The sequence below is a fragment of the Littorina saxatilis genome, linkage group LG7 (assembly GCF_037325665.1).
Source record: "Littorina saxatilis isolate snail1 linkage group LG7, US_GU_Lsax_2.0, whole genome shotgun sequence".
Taxonomy (NCBI): Eukaryota; Metazoa; Mollusca; class Gastropoda; order Littorinimorpha; family Littorinidae; genus Littorina; species Littorina saxatilis.
Genome location: NC_090251.1, coordinates 11,455,639 through 11,477,931, shown reverse-complemented (window position 1 = coordinate 11,477,931; position 22,293 = coordinate 11,455,639). Strand labels below are relative to the sequence as shown.

Below are 22,293 nucleotides of genomic sequence, written 5' to 3'. Positions count from 1 at the left end.
TATTTTAATATCAACTTCCTTGAGATTAATGTCAAACAAACACACACACACACACACACACCTCTCTCTCTCTGACTGAGAAAGCACAATGAAAACGGTTGAATCAAAATGTCAATGATTTAATGTAATTTATGTATGCACACTCACATAAGACACTAAATAAGATTGATAATGGTCAACTTCATTTTTTAAAGTGCCAAATGAAATTTAAATTTAAAACATCCTTTGATCTTGCAAAAAAATAAAGATGTACATTTTGAAATCTCAGATTGTGACACCCCTACAGCAAAACAAACACAAAATTATATAAACACATCGATCTGTGCTGTTGAGCACAAAAATTCTAGATAAGCATTTTTCACAAAAAATGTTGCAAACAAAGTTTTGGCTCAAGTCTGAGCCATAACCTCAGCAAAATTATTTACTTGAACATATGAAACAAAATCTGTGGGTTTGACCGCCACAACTTTGGGACCTAGCTCGGTCCAACAGCAACCGGCTCATCCTTTATGTAGTGTAAGCATAATAATAAGGATGAATTCAATACCTGATGATTGATGAAAAAGAACTTTCTGCTCCCATTTTGTTCACATTTAGTTCTCTCGTATCTCATTCGATCAGAACACATTCATCTTTGCATTCAAACACATTTCTGCTCCCATTTTGTTCACAACAGTTCTCTCATATTTCATTCATCACAACACATTCATCTTTATATTCAAACACATTTTCCAGATCTTTTACAATTCAAACACATTTTCCAGATCTTTTACAACTTCAGTATGGAAATAACATAATGAATCAAAATAATCATACAGCAAATAAAAAAATGTAAATTAAAAATACAAAAATGATCATTTCCCGGAGCGAAAAAAAGAAAACTTGCGTCGAGCTTTCTTGCGTTATAACTTCGTATCAATGTCTGTCTCTTCATCCTGCACAGAAGGGAAAAGATGCCTCCTCTTGTCTTTTCTTGGTTTAGGTTTTAACATTATGCTTTCAGCAGCAGCAGCAGCATCATCATGTTCTCTTTCACTGAGACCTTCGTTGACCTCCGACATTAATGGTTGTATTTCCTTCACTGAGGTATTACAATCAACTTGAATGGAGTTGAGGCCATTTTCTTCACATGGCTCAGCCTTTTTCTGCACTGAGACTGTTCTGTTTCTGTTAAAACTTGTGTCAAAGTATTGCTTGAGAACAAAACAAAATATGAAAGCCAAGAAAAAGTGTTTGAATAAGTTCATCATCAATGCCCCAACCAGGGCACTGGAAGGGATGATCCAGAAAAGGTTCCAATTACTGAAGCCACAGTTTAGCACCACAACGTTCGGTTTTGCACTATCAGTGGTGTTTTGGGATGATTCGTTTATTTCACTCAGAACAGCTTGACCACAAGTAAACTCGTAAAGCGATGATGAAGTTTGTGTTGTGCAGTTAAACCGTGTTTCCACTATCCCGCACATCACTGACAAGTGGCACTGGACTTGAGCAAGTGGCTTTTTCAAGTCATTCTCGCACTGCCAGCTTGCTACCGAGTTTTTGTTCAAATTTTCATCTTCAAGCTCTACTGGGAATGATCTGTTGCAGAAGCAGCCGGACTCAGTCCTGCAGTTTACTCGGACACTGTTCATAATCGAAGCTTGGAAACCCTGAGGATGTGAATACAGAGTTCTAGAACTTTGACGTCCAACGGTTAGGGAGCGATTATATATTGTGTAGCTTGAGCCATTTCCTTGCCCACGGTTTATCACAACACACTTGTAGTTTCCATGAACGTCAGCTGTGAAGTCTGGAAGAGTTACCTCTATCCACCCTTCAGTTATATTCCCTTGTACTGTTGCTCCTGTTGCAAACTGTGTGAAATCGTCGCCCAGTTTGGTTTTTCCATCCCAGAATAAGGTTGCTACCACCATTTCTTGATCATTTTGAAAGTAAATCTGCAGGGAGCTGTCTAGAGAAACCATGCTGCTTGGCACACCAAGATGTGCACTACACAGGAAGGTCACAGTTTTGGTTATTGCACCACTGAAGCTTTCAGTTTGTGGAGACTCTTTGGGAGCACTGGTGAATGGAACAATGACATGAAGAACAATCAATGCTGAAGTCAGACTCGGAGCATTCATGATCAGGGCCATGGTGAAGCAATGTTCTCTCCTTCCCCTGGAATCAAAGAACAAGAATTTGTCTTGCAGAAAAAAAGTATAAACCTGATACGAAGAAACTTGCATTGAGGTTAAACATGTTCTTGTTTTTGTAGTCACAGTAGTAGTTCTGTGGTACAGTACGTAGTGGTCGATGAATTATAGTTGTTGCTGTTGTACATCTTTATTAGACATATATATGCTAATGAAATGTTATGGTTCGTATATATATATAGTCATATTTCCCTCCAAATAAAGTAAAATTATTTTGATTTTGAATGTTATCTTTTCAAAGGTAACCTCTTGGTATAAAGTCATATCTTCAAGTGTTTGTTGATTTTACAGTAAGTAAGCAAGGCCTATTAGTTACTATCAGGGTAAAGTCCTCTAAAGATGGCTTCTCGCTAAGGAACTTTAGAACTATATATGAGAGCTATAAGTAGTAGAAGAAGTTCGTGGTTTAGCGCCAGCAGCAGCTTTAACCGTTTTGCCCAACTGAGAACCAGGTGAGCGAGTCTGCTTGGCAGAGCTCTTAGTTTCTCTTTATCCCCGAGTACGCTAGTACTAGGGCTCAGCAGACTTTAATTGTGTGTGTGTCTGTCTCGACTTAACAGCTTATTGCTGGGAAACTACTGGGCGCAGTTCGTTCAAAAGTTGATACACTAACTTGATAATAGGTCCGATTGATCGTATTAAAACTTCATAATGTTACCTGGGACCTAAATGCGAAATAAACCACAAACACTTGGCGGGAGGAATTCGCGGAGCAACGAATAGAACGGGTGCAAGGTCTCGGCCAACCAAGACTATGGCATACTCGTAGCAAAGCCGCCGAATGGTACCGTAAACCAAGAATAGTGACGTAAGAAAATAGACTGTCGTCTTTTGATTTGGAACGTGACGTGTTTTAGAATGGAGATCAGGAATTTTACGCCGCTTGGAACCTTGTTAGGTTATTAGCCTAATTAGGAGATGTGGTAGTGTACTCTTCTTCTTCCCGTACTCGTGTGTGTGTGTGTGTGTGTAAGAAAGAGAGAGAGAGAGAGAAGGAAAGAGAGAGTGAGGGAGAGAGAGAGAGTGTGTGTATGTGTGTGTGTGTGTGTGAATGTGTGTGTGAATGTCTGAAGAGTACTCGGGTCCAGTGCGAGCGTTTTTTAATATATGTCTAGGGTGTCGGCCATTTTGAAAGTCAAGAACGATGGTGGACAAATGTTCAAAAGACAAGTGGCAAAACCTTCAAAAACGCTAAGAAATCTTCCCGTTATACAAAAAAGAAACGCTCTCACCAATTCCTCTAGAAGTAAAGAAGGTTGTTGATATGTTACCAAGATTCGATGGCCTTCCCCGAGAGATAGGCCTGAGCACTTCAAAACACGTCCATGCAACGTGGGTTTGAACTGGTTTGAAGGAAAAGGAATGAGTGTCGCTACGCGACCGCACGCGACCACACGCGACCTTGCACTACCTTGCGCGACCTTAAACTAAAGCATGTACATGTCATATTTTTATATATATATTATCTTCACAACAATATCTGACTTTATACCAAGTTTTAAGTAAAAAAATTAAAAATAACGGAGTTATAATGTATTTTGCGACGAGCTATCGAGCGAAAGTGAAATCATCGTGGTTCAGCGTCCGACCATTGAAAATGCATCAGAATTACCTTTGTTTTTACTTCTCTGACTTAAAACTCGGTTCAAAGTATGATCATGTTGTGAAAATACTAGATATATAAAATGTTACATGAATATTATTTAGTTTGAGGTTGAGCCTGTGTTCTTAAATCAATGCGAACATGGTCGGACGCTGAACCACGATGATTTCACTTTAGCTCGATGGCTCGTCGCAACATACATTATAACTCCGTTATTTTTAATTTCTTTGACTTAAAACTTGGAATAAAGTCAGATAATATTGTGAAGATACTATATATATAAAATTATTACATGTACATGCTTTCGTTTGAGGTCGCGCAAGGTAATGCAAGGTCGCGTGCGGTCGCGTAGTAATTAGTCAGACCGGTCACCGGTATACATCCTGCGCATGCGCGGTACACCGGTAGGGGAGACAACCACCACGGACCGTGCCTTGTATGGCATGTGGTTTTTGTTTTAGAGTTATCTCCCCATGTTAACATGTAAGATAGTTTCAATGACAATAATTATGTCTTAGCAACTGAACGAGGTTATTGCTATCTATGTGAGTTGGGTAAGAATATGTCATTTAATGGAATATTTTGCATTTGAAATTGAAACAGACATTCAGAGAGAAAGAGCTGGACACAATTAGTTCTGTGTGTGTGTGTGAGAGAGCGTGATCTTTGCTAATGTGTGACTTGGAATAATAGGCCGTGAAAGGTAAATATGCGCCGAAATGGCTGCAATCTACTGGCCGTATAAAATTCCATCTCACACGGCATCATTGCAGAGCGCCTAGAACTGTACCCACGGAATATGCGCGATATAAGCCTCATATTGATTGATAATGTTATGTTTGGTTTAAACGAATTCACTGTGACTTTTAACACACCTTAATTTTGCCCAAGTAAATTTGTTTTAAACCACTCACACAAAACACACACCACTTTGCAGAGAGTTGATTCACAATGATTTATTGTAAAATTGGCAAATGCAAACTGTACACATGATAATGAAGATAAACGTATGACAAAGAATAAAATGAAATACAAAGTAGTTCTTCACTCCTTTTTTTCTTCAACAGCAAATTCCACTCATCTCAGCATTCAAACACACTTTTCAGATTTCTTACAACGTCATAGCAGAACCAGCTCAACAAATTAACCGTTCAGCAACACCAAAAATACAAAATTCATAAGTTTTCTCACTAACTTTAAACAAGTCGCGTAAGGCGAAAATACAACATTTAGTCAAGCTGTCGAACTCACAGAATGAAACTGAACGCAATGCAATTTTTCAGCAAGACCGTATACTCGTAGCATCGTCAGTCCATCGCTCATGGCAAAGGCAGTGATGAGTGAAATTGACAAGAAGAGCGGGGTAGTAGTTGCGCTGAGAAGGATAGCATGCTTTTCTGTACCTCTCTTCATTTTAACTTTCTGAGTGTGTTTTTACTCCAAACATATCATATCTATATGTTTTTGGAATCAGGAACCGACAAGGAATAAGATGAAAGTGTTTTTAAATTGATTTGGAAAATTTAATTTTGATTATAATTTTTATATTTTTAATTTTCAGAGCTTGTTTTTAATCCAAATATAACATATTTATATGTTTTTGGAATCAGAAAATGATGAAGAATAAGATGAACGTAAATTTGGATTGTTTTATATATAGGTGAAACTGTGCAAGAAAGCGAGACACTAGATCTAGATCTGTCTGTCTGCATGTAGCCTACTTACAGGGACACGACTGCCAACTAGTCTCGGCCCGCTCAAAATAATAATGACCGAGACTTTCAGTACTTCCTTCGCGTGACGTCTAACCCTCTTACGTCATAATGTGACGTCAATGTAATGTGACGTCTTCAAATGTTAGAGTTTCTACCACAGACATACACACGCACGCACAGACAGACAAAGTTACGATCGCATAGGCTACACTTACGTGAGCCAAAAACGTCGGGGGATATCATTCCCAGGAACTCTCATGTAAAATTTCATAAAAATCGGTCCAGTGGTTTGGTCTGAATCGCTCTACACACACACACACGCACACACATATCACTGGCACTGCTGTGCAGCACAGGCAAAATCCTCCCCTTTAGCTGCTGGCCAGCCGCTACCTGATACCCCCTGCTGCCAGACATTCCACTCCCACAGGGAAGGGTCAGTCAGTGGTAGCTGTTGGCACCAGCAGGCTGGCCCTTCTTTGGCCCCTATTAAAAACCCTGGATGTTTACAATTTTCAGTGATCTATTGCAAGTGCTTGCAACTTTGTGGTTTCCCAGGATTAACTGTTTCAGTGAATTGAAACTTTAGAGTATGCACCAGAGCAAACAATGGTTTTGGTCACCGGGTATTCTAAATGGAGTTTTTATTGTTGAAAGAGAGCAGGGTTCTGAGTGTTTTTCACAGTGGTAGATGTGTTGTTGACAGTTTTGATGCTGTTACATGGGTTTTAACATACTATTCCTACTGAGTTTTGTGGTACGTGATTGTGGGTCTGTGTTTTGAACTGTCATGAATAGTGCTGTGTAGGACTTAACTTTGGAAACAAAAAGTTTTCTTAAGGGCAAACTGTGATCTGTGTATTTGGGTTTTAATTTTCTGACTGGCAATAGGACTTGAAAGGTGGGTGTTGATTTTGTTTGTTTGTTTAAGTTCAGCACACTTCGTGATGGAAACTCTTCATATGAAAGAAGCACACTTGGAGAGACTATTCTCTTTGTCGTGTATGTGGAGAAGGATCAAAAAAGAAATATGACACTCTAGTGAAATTGTGTAGGTATTCCACCGTAGAACAACATTTGCTTGATTGTGAAAATTTGGACTTGCACTACATGGAGAACAGGGGGTGAGGAAACACATTCCTTTGTTAACACCCTCAAGGGCCCAGTTCTGGGAATAAACAATGATGAAGATAAGATCAGAGTGCTCATGAAGGAACAGCTAACCATTGTCTCTCCCCTCCTTACAGAACAGCATTGTCAAGTCCAAATAAATGCAAACCTGTCTAAACTGGCCTAACTTACAGTGTTTCTTTATGGTTCTGATTTTGTAGAAGTGTTTATGTTCCTTCAGAGACAACAGAAAGGTGTTTTATTTCCTTCTTTGAGAAGTGTCTTTTTGTGAAACAAGTTTGAATACGATGTACTGAAAAAATCTCAGCCTGCTTCTGTGATACAGTTTTAAAGAATAAACTATCAGCAACTGACTCAGTGACTGACTAATAGAATAACCAGAGTTCTATAGACACAAACAGTGAATGTGAGAACCCTCTCTCTCTAAGTGTTTACACAAGCAACAGGAGTACTGTTAGCTTGCCTGGCGCTCGGCCCCCCCCACAGTGGAGTAATTAACCCCTTCCTGCCGGCTAATAGGATTCGGTAACCAGACTGGTGGTGAGTGATTCTTCATGCAGGCATGTTGTACTTCACACTGCATTACTAACATTGCTTGTGGGAAGTGGACATCTTGAGTAATTGGGGTGTGAATGGAGTGAAGATTGGAAGGGATTGTGCTCAGACAGGAATGCTCTGTTTGTATTCTGTCTCTTTGATACACCACACACTCTTTGCATCTACTCTCGACCTTGTCATGCTTGGTATCATTTTAAAGCTGAATGTATCCCCTATTATGCCATGGGTTGCCCGATTCTATTTAATCGTGTCAGTTATGTGTGTTAAGTCAAAATACACACTACCCTACTTTCTGGCTGTAGCAGCCAGCACTAGCAGACAGCAGTGGAGCACGTGTGTTATTTATAGCCGGCTACTGCCGCTGATGGACCCTGGGGTCTATGTCGACCAAAAGAGTGGGATTCCCTGTAGGTGGAGTTCCTGGAGGGGGATTCCCTGTATACAGGAAATACCACAGGGTTTAGTTCCTGTAGCGTGTCGCTAATATCGCTGAAAGTCACGTGATGCTTGGCGACATCGGTAGAATGTGATGTTTTTCAATCTTTTTTGATATTTCTTAGAAATTCGAGTATGGTTTGCAAGTTTTATTGAAAAACTCCACCCTGTGGGATTCCCTGTATACAGAGAATCCCCCTCCAGGAACTCCCACTCTTTTGGTCGACATAGACCCCATCAGCCCTACTGCCAGGCGTGAGATTGACCGGGTCACGCTGCGAGGCCAGTCCAGCTAAAGAGTGGGCTCTGCACAGCAGTGACATACACCACGACCCTCGTCTCGATTCCCCCTCTATGTTAAAACATTTAGTCAAAACGTTTTTGACTAAATGTAAAAAGAACTGTTTTCTCTGCGAAGTTTTTTTTTCTCTCCTCCAAATGACTTTTTCTACCCCTTTTGAAGCTTAATGGGCCTGTACAATAAACATGTAAAACTGTACACCAAAGACTGTCAGTCACTAACAGCATCAAATCTGTACTTTACACATCACAAAACATCCTTGGTTTTGTTTCAGACTTTGCGAGCTTGCAAGATCCTAGGGTCCACAGGTAATTTCCCCTTGCTGACGCTTCAATTAACTGCTGCTGTGGTTCCCTTCTGTTTGATGGTGAATTCAGCTGGTTTCCATTTGGTCTTCTGCAATCATCAAAATATTGATTGTACATTTAGCAATGGGATCTGTAGACATATCCACACTCAATATGCCTTTTCTGTCGATCTAAACACATGAAAAAGCCCATTTCTTACGTTAAAATTATGGACATTTCTTAGCTCAAATTCTAAACTGCCTGTTACTTACGAACTTCGCTGAACATGAACTCTTGCACAGGTAACATTGTACAACAGCTGATACTCGGAAACACTGAATGTTCGCTGAACCACATATTCCTTAAGGACTTCGCTGAACATGAACTCTTGGACAGGTAACATTGTACAACAGCTGATACTCTGAGATACTTAATGCTTGCTAAACCGACGGTCACTTACGGACTTCGCTGAACATGAACTCCTGCTGGTATTCTTTCAAGAACTGCGTGGAGCGGGACTCGTCCAGGAAGAGAGAGTACACTCGCTTTATGTCGTCCACCTCAACCTCTGTGCCCTGCAGCAAACAAGAAACATCAGTCAGACAGGTGTGCCAAGCTGTGCACATCTACATCCAGCACCTTCATGCACAATATCATGCAGGGTTAGTCAGTGGTTAGCTTGTGTTGACGCAAAATCAAGCCTAAAATGCGCATGACACATTCGAAATGTAATAGTTACACAACATGTTGCAATCAGTATGACCCCTTCCACCAACATTTCTCAGAAAAAAAGTACAGGGAAAAAACACAAAAAACAACACAAAGACAAAAAAAGACACAGGAACACACAGTGCATGCTCTTGATATTCTGTTCCCAAAACTTGATGGATTTTTCTTAACACCCTAGTGGCTTATCTGCCACCACAACCTCCCCTCTTGGAAAAGGTAGAACAGCAGCTTTTACCCGTCAATTCTCACACCAAGCAGATTTGAAGACCCGACTATGAGCCTCTGGAAGAATAATCTTTCAAACATCACCCTCATGTACATCAATGGTTTTTCCTTCCAGACACCTACAAATGTGCTGACCAGTGCACTCACCTTGCGCTTTCGACACACGAGGTGGGCAGCAGTGATGAGCTGTATGGAGTAACGGAGGGAAGCGTCCATGCCGATCTTGGTCAGCACAGTCAAGGCGTCATCGCTCATCTCCACGTCCTCCTCTTCACACCTGTAAATTGTAAATTTATGACGAGCTTACCTGAGTAAGTGAAAATCTAAACAACAAGATGAATGTGGGTGAAAACAAAGTTGAACAAGAAGAGCAAACGCTCGATCGAGTCACTTTCGCAGTTCTGAATATTATATGAGGCATCAGATGGACAGGAAGAAATTGCTATTCACAACACAATACAGATGTAAATAATTTGATGTAAAGAATAATCCTATAAAGTTTGAATCAAATCCGATGAATAGTTTCAGAGATATGATATTTCAATTTTTTTCCTTCAAGACATACCTGTGACCTTGAAAAAGGTCAAAGGTCACCAAAGCAGACGTCAAAGTGTAGAGGTCACTGGGAGTCACGTTCACATAAAATTTGAGCCCGGTCACTTTTATAGTTTCCGAGAAAAGCCCAACGTTAAGTTGTGTGTTGCCGAACAGAAAAGGCTAGTTATCTCCCTTGTTTTTCTGATAACGTTCGTAAAAGGCTACAGATGTAAATACTTTGATGTAAAGAATAATCCTACAAAGTTTCAATCACATCCGATGAACTTTGTCAAAGATATAAAATGTCTAATTTTTCCTTTGACGCTGACCTGTGACCTTGAAAAAGGTCAAAGGTCAACGAAACCATCGTTAAAGTGTAGAGGTCATTGGAGGTCACGACTAAACAAAATATGAGCCGGATCGCTTTGATAGTTTCCGAGAAAAGTCCAACGTTAAGGTGGTGTCTACGGACGGCCGGCCGGACGGCCGGCCGGCCGGACAGACTAACACTGACCGATTACATAGAGTCACTTTTTCTCAAGTGACTCAAAAACAATAGAAATTGGAACTCACCAACACAAAGACAGCACAGACAAAGACAAAGTCAATTTGACTCTTTCTGTGTTGTCTTTGTCTTGGTGAGTACCCATTTCTATTGTTTTTCAACTGAGTAAGTGAAGTATAATTGTAGTTTTGTCCACTGCAATGTAGAGAGGAAAGGGATTATGTGCAAATTCTTGATTCAACACTGTCTTGATGATGTTCAAGAGTTGCTCCCGCTTTAGAGTCCCAAACAATAATAAGTTGGCGCTTGCCGTAGTGTCTGGGGCACTTACTCTGCCGCACTGCTTGAAAATCAAGACAGAGTTATTTCCAGAAAACATCTATTGTCTTCTTGTTGTCGTTCGCTGTTAGATCGTCAGTCCGGACTGCAGGGCGAAACGTGCTGTCCTCTCAAAAAAAACACCATCTATTGGAGAGAACTAACCCTAGCAAAAAAAAGGGACCACAAGTAAATGATTAAACCGTTGGAGAGAACCAATCTTAGAAAGAACAGCTCTGGAGTTTTCTGAACGGTGTTGGTCAAAGGGACACAATTTACACATATCAAAACCTGAGATTTACAGTGAGAGAAAAGAGACCAGAACTGAACAAGTTCAAGGGAGATAATCTATTTGGGAAAAGACCCTTGTGTTACTTGTCAGATAGAGATCACACCTAAGCAAGCAAACACAGCATGTCTGAACAGTTAATTAATATGACTGAACAATGCAAACCACCACAACATCTTTATACCTTGATCTGCATATGTTGTCAACATCATACGATACCATTACCACAATCAATACAATGACCAATTGAGCAGAAAATATTTTTATAACAAAGGACATTTCATTTTGTTAACCTAATTCTCAAACCGCGTAACAGATTGTTAACAATAACACAAACACAACCATTCAGCGTACTCTAAAACACACACGACATTCACCTTGAAAAATGTATGTCATGAGTACCTGATTCTGAGGATCTGTTTGACTTCCTTCTCTTCATACGGCGAGGTGGAGACGATGAGAAGCCTGTCCAGCAGATCTATGGGCACGCCGTGGGGACTCAGGTACTGTGTACCACGGATTCTGCACACAGCATCACCATCATCAGTTTGTAATTTAATAATAACAGAACATTTAAATAGCGCTTCTCTACAGCTCGAAGCGCTTTACAATGGCTTGGGAGAGCGGAAGGAAGGTGGATGGTGTGATGTGTGGATGGGGCTGCATGTAGAGTAGTTTGCTCATCACAGGGATACAGACGGCAAAATGATGAAGCAAAGTTCTGCTACAGTGGAACCCCCTTTTAAAGACCTCAAAAAATCTGAGAACTGCCGGTCTTAAAAAAGTAGGGTGTCTTAAAACAGTGGTAGAATCACAGAGGCTATGAACAGAAAATCTGAAAAAGCAAAGTCTTAAAAGGTAGGTTCCACTGTATTTGGGTTCTGTAGCAAGAAATGATGATCAAAATGCAATCAAGAAGAATGACAAAACCAAATCATAACTTCAAGAAACACACCGGAACAATACAAGTGCACCCCATTTTACCTTGTGATGCCTCTGTTGGTGGCCATGATGAGAATGGGAGCCATGTCGGACTCCAGCGCACGGTTGAGGAAAGAGAAACACTCGATGTCCAGCATGTGAACCTCATCAATGAACAACACCTGAAACAAGCACACAATGTCACCTCTTCATTCATCTTCCTTTCCCTCTCATGGACACATTTAATGTGTTTCAAACTGTCATGCACATATCTTCATCCAAAGAACTTAAAATTCAAAGCTACAACATCTTAACAATGACACACTGTCACCTGTTCCTTCTTTCCCTCTCATGGCGAAATTTATCTAAAAGTGTTGAATACACTGGTTAAAATGATCATAGCGAACGACGAAGAAGAAGAAGAAGAAAATGATCATGAAAATACCTTCACCCAAAGAACTTAAAATTCAAAGCTACAACATCTGCAACAATCACACAGTCACCTGTTCCATTCTTCACCTTTCTTTACCTCTCATGGCCACATTTAACTGAAGTGTTGAATGCACTGTTTATATTATCATGCAAATATGTTCATCCAAAGAATTTAAATTTAAAACCGAAACTCTAAGGAAATGGCGCCAAAGTGCTTTTTTCCCCATTCTACTCCTTGAATCTCATTACAAAAACTATAATATCCATAACTGATCACTTAACAACAGTTTCAGAGAAAGTTTGACACATTTAGTTTACCAAAGATGTTCAAACTTTCATGAACAGGAAAACAACATCACTTTTTTTCTTTTTTTTAAGACTATTATTATTATTATTATATGAAGTCTTATATCGCGCGCGTATCTCCAGACTCGGACTCAAGGCTGAACTTTCAATCAACCAAACAATCCTGTGCCTCACCCCTGGGACGATCTCAGCCTTGCCCTCCTCGCGCCACTCGGCGACCTTGGAGTTGATCTGCTCGCGCACCTCCGACTTGATCTCGCCCGTGTCGCCGGAGAAGAGCGCCAGGAAGCCCTGCGTGCGACTGTTGATGACGTCGATTTCGTGCAGCGTCACCGTGTGCACCACCTCCTTCCTCTTCTGAAGCTCCCCCTCTGGGCATTGCACGAACTTGGTCTGGAGACAAGAAAGATAACTGTATAGCTCATGTGTTGCGGTACACATACATACTGGGTGAATTTTCTGGCAGTAGATGCATTGATTGGTGGACAGTAAGACTGAAAGAACATCTTAAATAGGGTTTGATTAACCAATGTGACGATGTCTAATCAGAGTTTGGTTGAGGAGTTAACATGACTAGTAGTCTTTTCTCCCTGCCTGAACACCAGCCCCTCTCGCTCAGGTAGCAACAGAGCAAACCTTGTTACAATTCTGTGGAAATACCTCTGAAACAAAAAGCCTTGTAACCTATTACATTAATGTACTTAAACTGCCAAAGGAAACTTATTCAGCCCCCTAATATTTTGATTCAAATTCTCTGAGACAAAAGAACAGACTATGAAGAAAGTCTACTGACAACAGGATGCGCTTAAACATCTTACCGGTTTCCGAGTTTAGTCACTAACTGCTCCAATCTCACATGGTTTTGAATCTCTGATAAACAGTTAAGTGAATGTTTAGTAAACATTCACCAGGACCTTAAACAAATGTAGGGGTGTTAGCGCTACATTACGCTCAAACCGAATAACCCTATGCACCCTAAATCTGAACATAAACTGCGACTATTCTTAAAACACAAAAGCTATATCCGACAGTCAAAACACTAATTCAACCTTTCCCAAACCAGAAATCCAGACTACACAGGAAAATGAGCACCCCTGCAAATGCAAAGGAGGCCAGCCCTACCTGAGGTCCCATTGCATCGTAGTCCCTGGCCCTGGTAAAGGATCGACCCAGCTTGGTGATCTTGCCTGTAGCTTTGTCGATGGTCACTATGTCTCTGTAACCATGTAAAACCATTAGTTAATCACACAAAGGAAAACAAATATATTATTTGCATGGAATATAAAAATACTGTTTGTTATTCATTTATTTTAAAAAAAAGGTTCATTCATATCAGCGATTTTGTTCTTGAGCCTTGATTTTGGAACGGCAGTCACCTATCTGTTACAGATTTAATCACGCAAGAGAAAATTTGCTGTTCACCATCTTGCAAAAGCTGTTTGGATGATATTTAGGATGTACATTCATTTCAGACATAAAATACAAAAGCTCTTGCTTTCAACCCAAACTGGTCTTTCGACTGAGTTGCAACTTGCTTACTGAAATAGTCTCAGTGAAAAAATAACACACACACAAACTCAATGTCTCACACACACAATCCCAATGGATAAATGCACAATGACATGCGAACACACAAATGCAAACTGGCATACATGGACACGCACACACACACAAGCACAACTGATAAACCGTAAAATGATGTTGAGTCAGTGTGCCTACCCTGCCTGTACTTTTTCCTTTGTGAGAGATTCAATCATCTTCTGTCCCAGGTCATAGATGGTCTCCATCTCTGTCGTCTTCAGTGTTAGCTTGCCCACTTTGGCTCCCTGCAAAATTATGGTAAGAAACATGTAGTTACAAATTATAATAAAACTAAAATTATGGCAAGAAACATGTAGTTCAAATTTATAATAAAACTAAAACTTATAGTAAGAAACATGTAGTTACAAATTATAATAAAACTAAAATTATGGCAAGAAACATGTAGTTACAAATTATAATAAAACTAAAATCATGGTAAGAAACATGTAGTTACAAATAATAATACAAGAAGAGCAAACGCTCGATCGAGTCACTTTCGCAGTTCTGAATATTATATGAGGCATCAGATGGACAGGAAGAAATTGCTATTCACAACACAATGAGTCACGTTCACATAAAATTTGAGCCCGGTCACTTTTATAGTTTCCGAGAAAAGCCCAACGTTAAGTTGTGTGTTGCCGAACAGAAAAGGCTAGTTATCTCCCTTGTTTTTCTGATAACGTTCGTAAAAGGCTACAGATGTAAATACTTTGATGTAAAGAATAATCCTACAAAGTTTCAATCACATCCGATGAACTTTGTCAAAGATATAAAATGTCTAATTTTTCCTTTGACGCTGACCTGTGACCTTGAAAAAGGTCAAAGGTCAACGAAACCATCGTTAAAGTGTAGAGGTCATTGGAGGTCACGACTAAACAAAATATGAGCCCGATCGCTTTGATAGTTTCCGAGAAAAGTCCAACGTTAAGGTGGTGTCTACGGACGGACGGCCGGCCGGACAGACTAACACTGACCGATTACATAGAGTCACTTTTTCTCAAGTGACTCAAAAACTAAAATTATGGCAAGAAACATGTAGTTACAAATTATAATAAAACTAAAATTATGGCAAGAAACATGTAGTTACAAATTATAATAAAACTAAAATTATGGTAAGAAACATGTAGTTACAAATTATAATAAAACTAAAATTATGGCAAGAAACATGTAGTTCAAATTTATAATAAAACTAAAACTTATAGTAAGAAACATGTAGTTACAAATTATAATAAAACTAAAATTATGGCAAGAAACATGTAGTTACAAATTATAATTACATAGTCACATTTTCTCAAGTGACTCAATAAAACTAAAATTATGGCAAGAAACATGTAGTTACAAATTATAATAAAACTAAAATTATGGTAAGAAACATGTAGTTACAAATTATAATAAAACTAAAATTATGGTAAGAAACATGTAGTTACAAATTATAATAAAACTAAAATTATGGCAAGAAACATGTAGTTCAAATTTATAATAAAACTAAAACTTATAGTAAGAACTTTGCATAAAAAACCACCAAAAGACAAGAAAGCTTACTATTTAGAACGTTTAATTTTTGACAAAACAAGACTTTCATAGGTGTATCGACCCAATGGTCTTTTAATACGGGACAAACAAACAAATAATAAATGAGACAAAAATGAATACGGGGGTGTAACAAATGAAAGAAACATATTTGAGTATGTTTTTGATCCACTCCATAAATTCATAGAAACCTTTCTTGTTTTTTGGTTATTATAACAACTACCACATCTTTTAAAATGTATTGTTGATGAAGGGGGAAAAACATTGACAAGGGTAAAGGCATTTCCTAAGAGCTTGCTTATAAGGAGCAAAAAACAATATTGGTCTTTAAAAAAAAATTTTTTTTAAGACAAGACAATATTGTTGCTTACTGTGCCTGTAGCAGGGCGGTCAATCTGTATCTCCACCACTTCACCTTCAATGATCTCCGTTTCCTCTCTGCACACACACAGACACAATTTAAGAAATATAAAGAGAAAAACAACAACAAACAAATAAAATAAACCCAAGTTGTATTCTTTATCTATTTTTTGGGTATCTCAGGTGCAATTCAAGCCTCCCTCAAAGAATTTTAAAAAATGTATGAAAGCTGTATTCTAAATCCAATTAAGAATACTTCTCAGATTAATATTTTACTATATTAGACGCATTTAAAGCCTCCTTTTTATACTAAAATAATGTGAAATAAACAAACGACCATTTTCAAGTTAGACTTGTACCTGCTGAGGATACACAGACTTTTAGTGATTTGAGTCAGTTGATGCAAAACAAGAACTATTTTCGACAGCAATATGGCTAAAATGTGTAAACCAACCCAAAATGGAACACTGACGCATAATTTTGCAATAAGCACAACCCCTAACCAGGATTTTAATTTCACATATTGACTACCCGCACCTTCCTTATCCCAACACAGATGCTTTCACAGAGTTCTTTTTAGGGCGGGGATGTAGCTCAGTCGGTAGCGCGCTGGATTTGTATCTAGTTGGCCGCTGTCAGCGTGAGTTCGTCCCCACGTTCGGCGAGAGATTTATTTCTCAGAGTCAACTTTGTGTGCAGACTCTCCTCGGTGTCCGAACACCCCCGTGTGTACACGCAAGCACAAGACCAAGTGCGCACGAAAAAGATCCTGTAATCCATGTCAGAGTTCGGTGGGTTATAGAAACACGAAAATACCCAGCATGCTTCCTCCGAAAGCGGCGTATGGCTGCCTAAATGGCGGGGTAAAAACGGTCATACACGTAAAATTCCACTCGTGCAAACCACAAGTGCACGTGGGAGTTTCAGCCCACGAACGCAGAAGAAGAAGACAGAGTTCTTTAGACTGCACACAGTTTCGTAATTAGTCATAACATGTCAGACTCACTTGATTCGAACACCGATGGATTTGCGAAAGGACTGTGTCAGGGCCTCGGTTTTGCTCATCTCCAATGAAAAGATTTCACTGCCGGCGATACTGGTGAAGGGTGTGTCTGAACCCAACGCCTGGGCCATACCTGGAGAGACAAAAAAGTGCGATAAAAATTGAAAATAACTTATCGCCTTAAAAACATCAGGTTAATATTTTTGAAAGGGGAATAAAACGGAAAGAAAAAATATTTACATCAATAACATTAACAGCCCTTTTCTTTCAAAAGAAAAAAGTCTCAATAAAGTGTTCAATAATGATCTTACATCTGACTCCATCAAAACCTTATTATTGACTCATTCCAAAAAATGTTGGTCCTTGCCACAGAACCCCCCAAATAAGACAAGGTGCACAGGACAAAGTCCTAATACATAGAGACCAATCTTGAAATTTTCATTATCACTTTCTGATACCCTCTGACACCCCCCACCCCCCTTTTAACCTATCTAAATTTACCTCCGTTTGAAGACTCCATCCTGACTTTCTCAGATTTTTAGGTCTAAAAGGTGGGTTCCACTGTATTGCTAAATGAACACAAATTATTCCTGTAACTAAAATTAGTCATTCTTTCTCACACTAGTGTTACTCACCCATTGCAATGGCCGTCTTTCCGGTGCCTGGTTGTCCAGCAAGCATCACAGCTCTGCCAGCTATTTTCCCATCCTTTAAAGAAAAATAGTATGATTTGTCAGCAAAAATGTGAACATTCTCAATTGTCTATGTCATTAAATCATTAAGAAGCCAACTGTTTTGCTCCTCTGATCTGTATCAATGTATCAAATGCAGTAAACTTGAACTAAATGGGGAAGATCATATCCTTATACCGATTTTCTGGATCAGAGTTATTATTGAGACATGCTTTACATAATAGTAATACACACCGCATTTCACCGGAATTTTCAGAATTCAACCTATCTCCTTCACTTTGCCTTTAATTCTACACCCGTCATTTAAAAACTTCCTGAAATTGGAAACTGGGACTCTTCTCACCTTGATCATCTCAAGGATAATGCCCGCAGCCTTCCTGGCATCCTGCTGCCCCACCATGCCCTGCGACGTCTGACGCGCCTCCAACGCATCGTCCAGACCAAGACCACGGATGTGGGAGTGAGCCCCTGCAAGCAAAATAGCGAGCATTAGATTTAGAACAAACTGGCCATTCCTTGTAATACAAAGAAAGGGATGAATAAAAGGATGCTAAATTGTTATTCATATCATATGCTTCAACACTCACCTACCGTCTCTACAGACCGGCACGGTTGACCTAGTGGTAAGGCGTCCGCCCCGTGATCGGGAGATCGTGGGTTCGAACCCCGGCCGGGTCATACCTAAGACTTTAAAATTGGCAATCTAGTGGCTGCTCCGCCTGGCGTCTGGCATTATGGGGTTAGTGCTAGGACTGGTTGGTCCGGTGTCAGAATAATGTGACTGGGTGAGACATGAAGCCTGTGCTGCGACTTCTGTCTTGTGTGTGGCACACGTTATATGTCAAAGCAGCACCGCCCTGATCGGCTGGGCGTTAAGCAAACAAACAAACAAACCGTCTCTACACTTTGTGGGTGTACATGGGATATGAAAACTGCCTGCGAATGTTCAGGACCACCAATATTATGGGCGGATTAATAGTCTCCTCAACTTCAGGCCATAGTCTTTTCTGGCACACGTACCGTTTGTCAGATTGCTTATCAAGTTGCTGGAATTCTGGCTGAGAAGTTGCCACATGCTCACAAATGACTGTCCCTTTTTGCTTTGCTTTTTGTAAAAAAGAAAAACAAGATATTTGTCTGACGGGCACAGTGGCCTAGTGGATAAGATGCCGGCCTCCCAAGCGCAAGGTTGTGGGTTCGAATCCCGGACAAGCCTGGTGGGTTAAGATTGTTCCGATCTCCCAGGTCAAATTATGTGCAGACTTGCTAGTGGTGCCTTATCCCCCTTTATGTTTACACGCAAGCACAAGACCAAGTGCGCATATATAAAAGATCATGTTAGAGTTCGGTGTGTACTGTTATAGGAACACAAAAGTACCAAGCATGCTTCCCACAAAGTAGTTTGACTGCCTAAATAGGGGGCAATAATACATGTAAAATCCCACTCGTGCAAAAAACACCTGTAGTCATAAAAAAATATTAAAATGTTGATGAATACAATCATTTTTCAGCAGATGTACAAATTTCAGATCTGAGGCTACATGAGTTACCATGCAGGCAGCTTTGAAACATAATGAGTCATTAAATTAATACTATAACAAAGTCTGAAGATGACCAATAAAAAACGCTCGCGCTGGACCCGAGTACTCTTCAGACATTAACACACAAACACGAGTACAGACTCATGCACACACACACACACACACACACACAAACAGTAACACTAACACATGTGCACAAAATGAATCGAACCCGGATCACTTTGGCCATAGACTCTCTCGTGCTCTCTGTCTCTCTTTCACCGAGACCAAACCCTGCATTGTAATTTCTTTGCCGAGACCATTTTCCCACCCGTTGTCTGGCTTGCACTGAAATCATGCTTTTCTCGTCACTGCGTGACGTGTTCGCCGCCCAAGTCTTCCCTTTAGTTCAGGCTGTTCGCAAAGCGACCAGCCTCCCACCGCAAAAACTCCCACCGTTAAGAGTGGCTTTTGTGATTTATTTCGCATTTAGGTCCCAGGTAACATTATGAAGTTTTAATACGATCAATCGGACCTATTATCAAGTTAGTGTATCAACTTTTGAAAGAACTGCGCCCAGTAGTTTCCCAGCAATAAGCCGTTCGAGACAGACAGACAGACACACACAATTAAAGTCTGTTGGACCCTAGTACTGCGTACTCGGGGATAACTTGAATACAAATAAAATACTGAACAAGCAATGTTCAGCATCCTCACCAATCCGTTCAATTCTGGTCACCTCACGGACTTCCTGAACCTTCTCTGCTGTAGACTGCAAAAAAAGAGAAATAATACAGAACTATCATTACTAATAGTCATTACACACCCAGCACTAATTTGACTGTGTTTTACAATATGTGCTAAGAACAGATTCAGGCAAATAAGAGAAACAACCAACAGTAACAAAGGTGGCTTAATGAATCAACTCAAAGAAGCACTTACAATTTTACATAGTCCTTTCACTCATTCTTAGTCGACTCTTACACAAGAATATACCCATAATAATATAGACTCATCAGGAAGTGGTACCAGACACATTACAAGTACAACAGATACCTCTTACACTAATTCATGAGTGGGATACTGTAAACTTTGTCAATCCTTTTTGCTAATTATGTACAGATGTCTAGATACACTAAAGTTGTCAAAAAACAATCAAGCTTGAATCTCAAAAGGAAATTTGTTTTAAAATTTGTAGTTGTATTTTTATTTTCTTTCACAAAAAAGGTAACACTAACATTAACTAAAACCAGGAAACCTACTACTTAGCAAAGGCCGAGTGTTAAATAACAATAGGACCGTAAGGCTTGTGAACAAAACTCTGAAGGAATAGGAAATCTCAGCAACCAGTCTAGCGTCCTAAGCAACATGAACGTGCATGATTCGTTCCAGCAACTTCCACGAGATCTTTCATTGTGTATCTGCGATCCCCGAGACATGTGGTCGTTTTAATGACAACCATGAAGTAAAATGGAAGATACAGGAACTATTTCCAACTGTGTTACACTTTCTACTCACGGAAGGCCTTATAAATTGCAAACAATGAGAAGAACAGTTGAATCAAGCATGCTTACCGCCGCCATGATGCCGGTATGTGTGAAAGCGCCACCAACTGAAGGGACATAACAATGAACGCAAAAGAACATGAGTTATTTCCCTTGTACATGTGCGACAAGAGTGGCGTCTATCGCGACGTGCCTGTCAGTGTGTGTTTGTGTTTGTGTGTGTGTGCCCGCGTGTGCGTGCCACGTGTGTGTGTGTGTGTGTGTGTGTGTGTGTGTGTGTACGCGCGCGTGTTATGTCACGTGTGTGTGTGTGTGTGTGAGTGTCAGTGTCAGTGTCACTGCGTCAGTGTGAGTGTGTGTGTGTGTGTGTGTGTGTGTGTGTGTGTGGGTGGGTGTGTCACTGTGTGTGTTTGTGTGTGTGTGTGTGTGTGCGTGTGTGTGTGTTTGTGTGTGTGTGTGTGTGTGTTTGTGTGTGTGTTTGTGTTTGTGTGTGTGTGTGTTTGTGTGTGTGTGTTTGTGTGTGTGTGTGTGTGTGTGTTTGTGTGTGTGTGTGTGTGTGTGAGTGTGTGTGCCGGTGTGTGTGTGTGTGTGTATGTGTAGTGTGTGTGTGTGTTTGTGTGTGTGTGTGTGTTTGTGTGTGTGTGTGTGTGTATGTGTGTGTGTGTGTGTGTGTGTGTGTGTGTGTCACTGTGTGTGTTTGTGTGTGTGTGTGTGTGTGCACCGTGCCTGAATGTGTGTGCATGCTGAGCAGGTATATGAGCAACCTGATTGCATTGTGTTGTCTTTTAATACATTACATGTATTCACACACACATAAAATTAAAAAAAATTCTACATGTATATGCTGTACATTACAGGACATCACCTACACAAAGGGACAGAACCATACAACAGAAAAACACTCGAACAATTACAACATACATGGGGTGGGAGGATGGGTGGGGGAGGGATGTATTCAATTTTACTTTCAAACACTCTTTCTTTTTCTTTCTTTTAAAACTATGATCTTCGTGTGTAACCGTGCTTAGCTGTTAGTTATTTGGTACGTATCTGAGCGGTAGAATGTTTTGTTTCGTTGTTGTTGTTGTTGTTGTTTTTTCTCCATCGAGTGTAAGTGGGTAGATATCTTGATGAATTTGAGAGGCCGGTGTAACACAACATTTTTACTCCACGAAAAATTTACTCCGGAGTAAAAATTTCGTACGAAATTCTTACTCCGAGTACACATTTCGACGGTACGAGAAAAGAACTCCCCAAGGCACGAACAAATTACTCCCTCCACGAAAGTTTTACTCCCCATTTTTTTCACTTCCAGTAAAAATCTCGTACGCAAAAATGGGATGCGGGCGAAGGGATAATGCCAATAAGTGATCTCGCGCACACGAATGTCGCGCTACCCTCCTTCCACCCCTTCCACCACCAAGACTAACAGGGGACAAGGGAGTAAAAATGTCGTACACCTGGCATGGGAAGTTAAATTGCTCGTGTTGGGGTGAAGTAATTTATTCGTTATTTATTCGTCAGGGGAGTAACATTTTTGTATGAAATGTTTAACTCACCTGTCTTGGGGAGTAATTTTCTCGTGCAATGGGGGAGTGCTTTTTTCGTAAAG

The 22,293-nt window shown here is 40.2% G+C and overlaps 1 protein-coding gene and 1 long non-coding RNA gene across 2 annotated transcripts in view; one reads left to right on the top strand and one right to left on the bottom strand.

Moving 5' to 3' along the window:
• LOC138970684 (uncharacterized) overlaps positions 1 to 11,105 on the top strand; it is a 94,993-nt gene extending 83,888 nt beyond the window's left edge. The window contains exon 2 of the long non-coding RNA XR_011457045.1: positions 9,540 to 11,105. This is a non-coding gene — a long non-coding RNA (uncharacterized lncRNA). The remainder of the gene's footprint in view (positions 1 to 9,539) is intronic.
• On the bottom strand, positions 8,073 to 20,798 carry LOC138970677 (ruvB-like 2). Its single transcript, XM_070343152.1, has 14 exons — positions 20,751 to 20,798; positions 19,894 to 19,948; positions 18,000 to 18,124; positions 17,600 to 17,672; positions 16,968 to 17,097; positions 15,973 to 16,039; positions 14,210 to 14,316; positions 13,613 to 13,706; positions 12,665 to 12,883; positions 11,816 to 11,934; positions 11,234 to 11,353; positions 9,330 to 9,459; positions 8,689 to 8,803; positions 8,073 to 8,337 (listed from the first exon to the last, which is right to left on the bottom strand). Exons 1-14 carry the CDS (start codon positions 20,757 to 20,759, stop codon positions 8,315 to 8,317), a joined length of 1,386 nt encoding a protein of 461 aa, XP_070199253.1. The 5' UTR covers positions 20,760 to 20,798; the 3' UTR covers positions 8,073 to 8,314.
• Positions 20,799 to 22,293: the final 1,495 nt, after the last annotated feature.

Excerpts from the sequence above, each read along its gene's own strand:
- LOC138970677 (XM_070343152.1), bottom strand. Across the intron at positions 18,125-19,893 it reads GACCAGAATTGAACGGATTG|GGGCTCACTCCCACATCCGT; the intron begins GTGAGGATGCTG and ends TTTTGCTTGCAG. Across the intron at positions 11,354-11,815 it reads ACCAACAGAGGCATCACAAG|AATCCGTGGTACACAGTACC; the intron begins GTAAAATGGGGT and ends TGCTGTGTGCAG.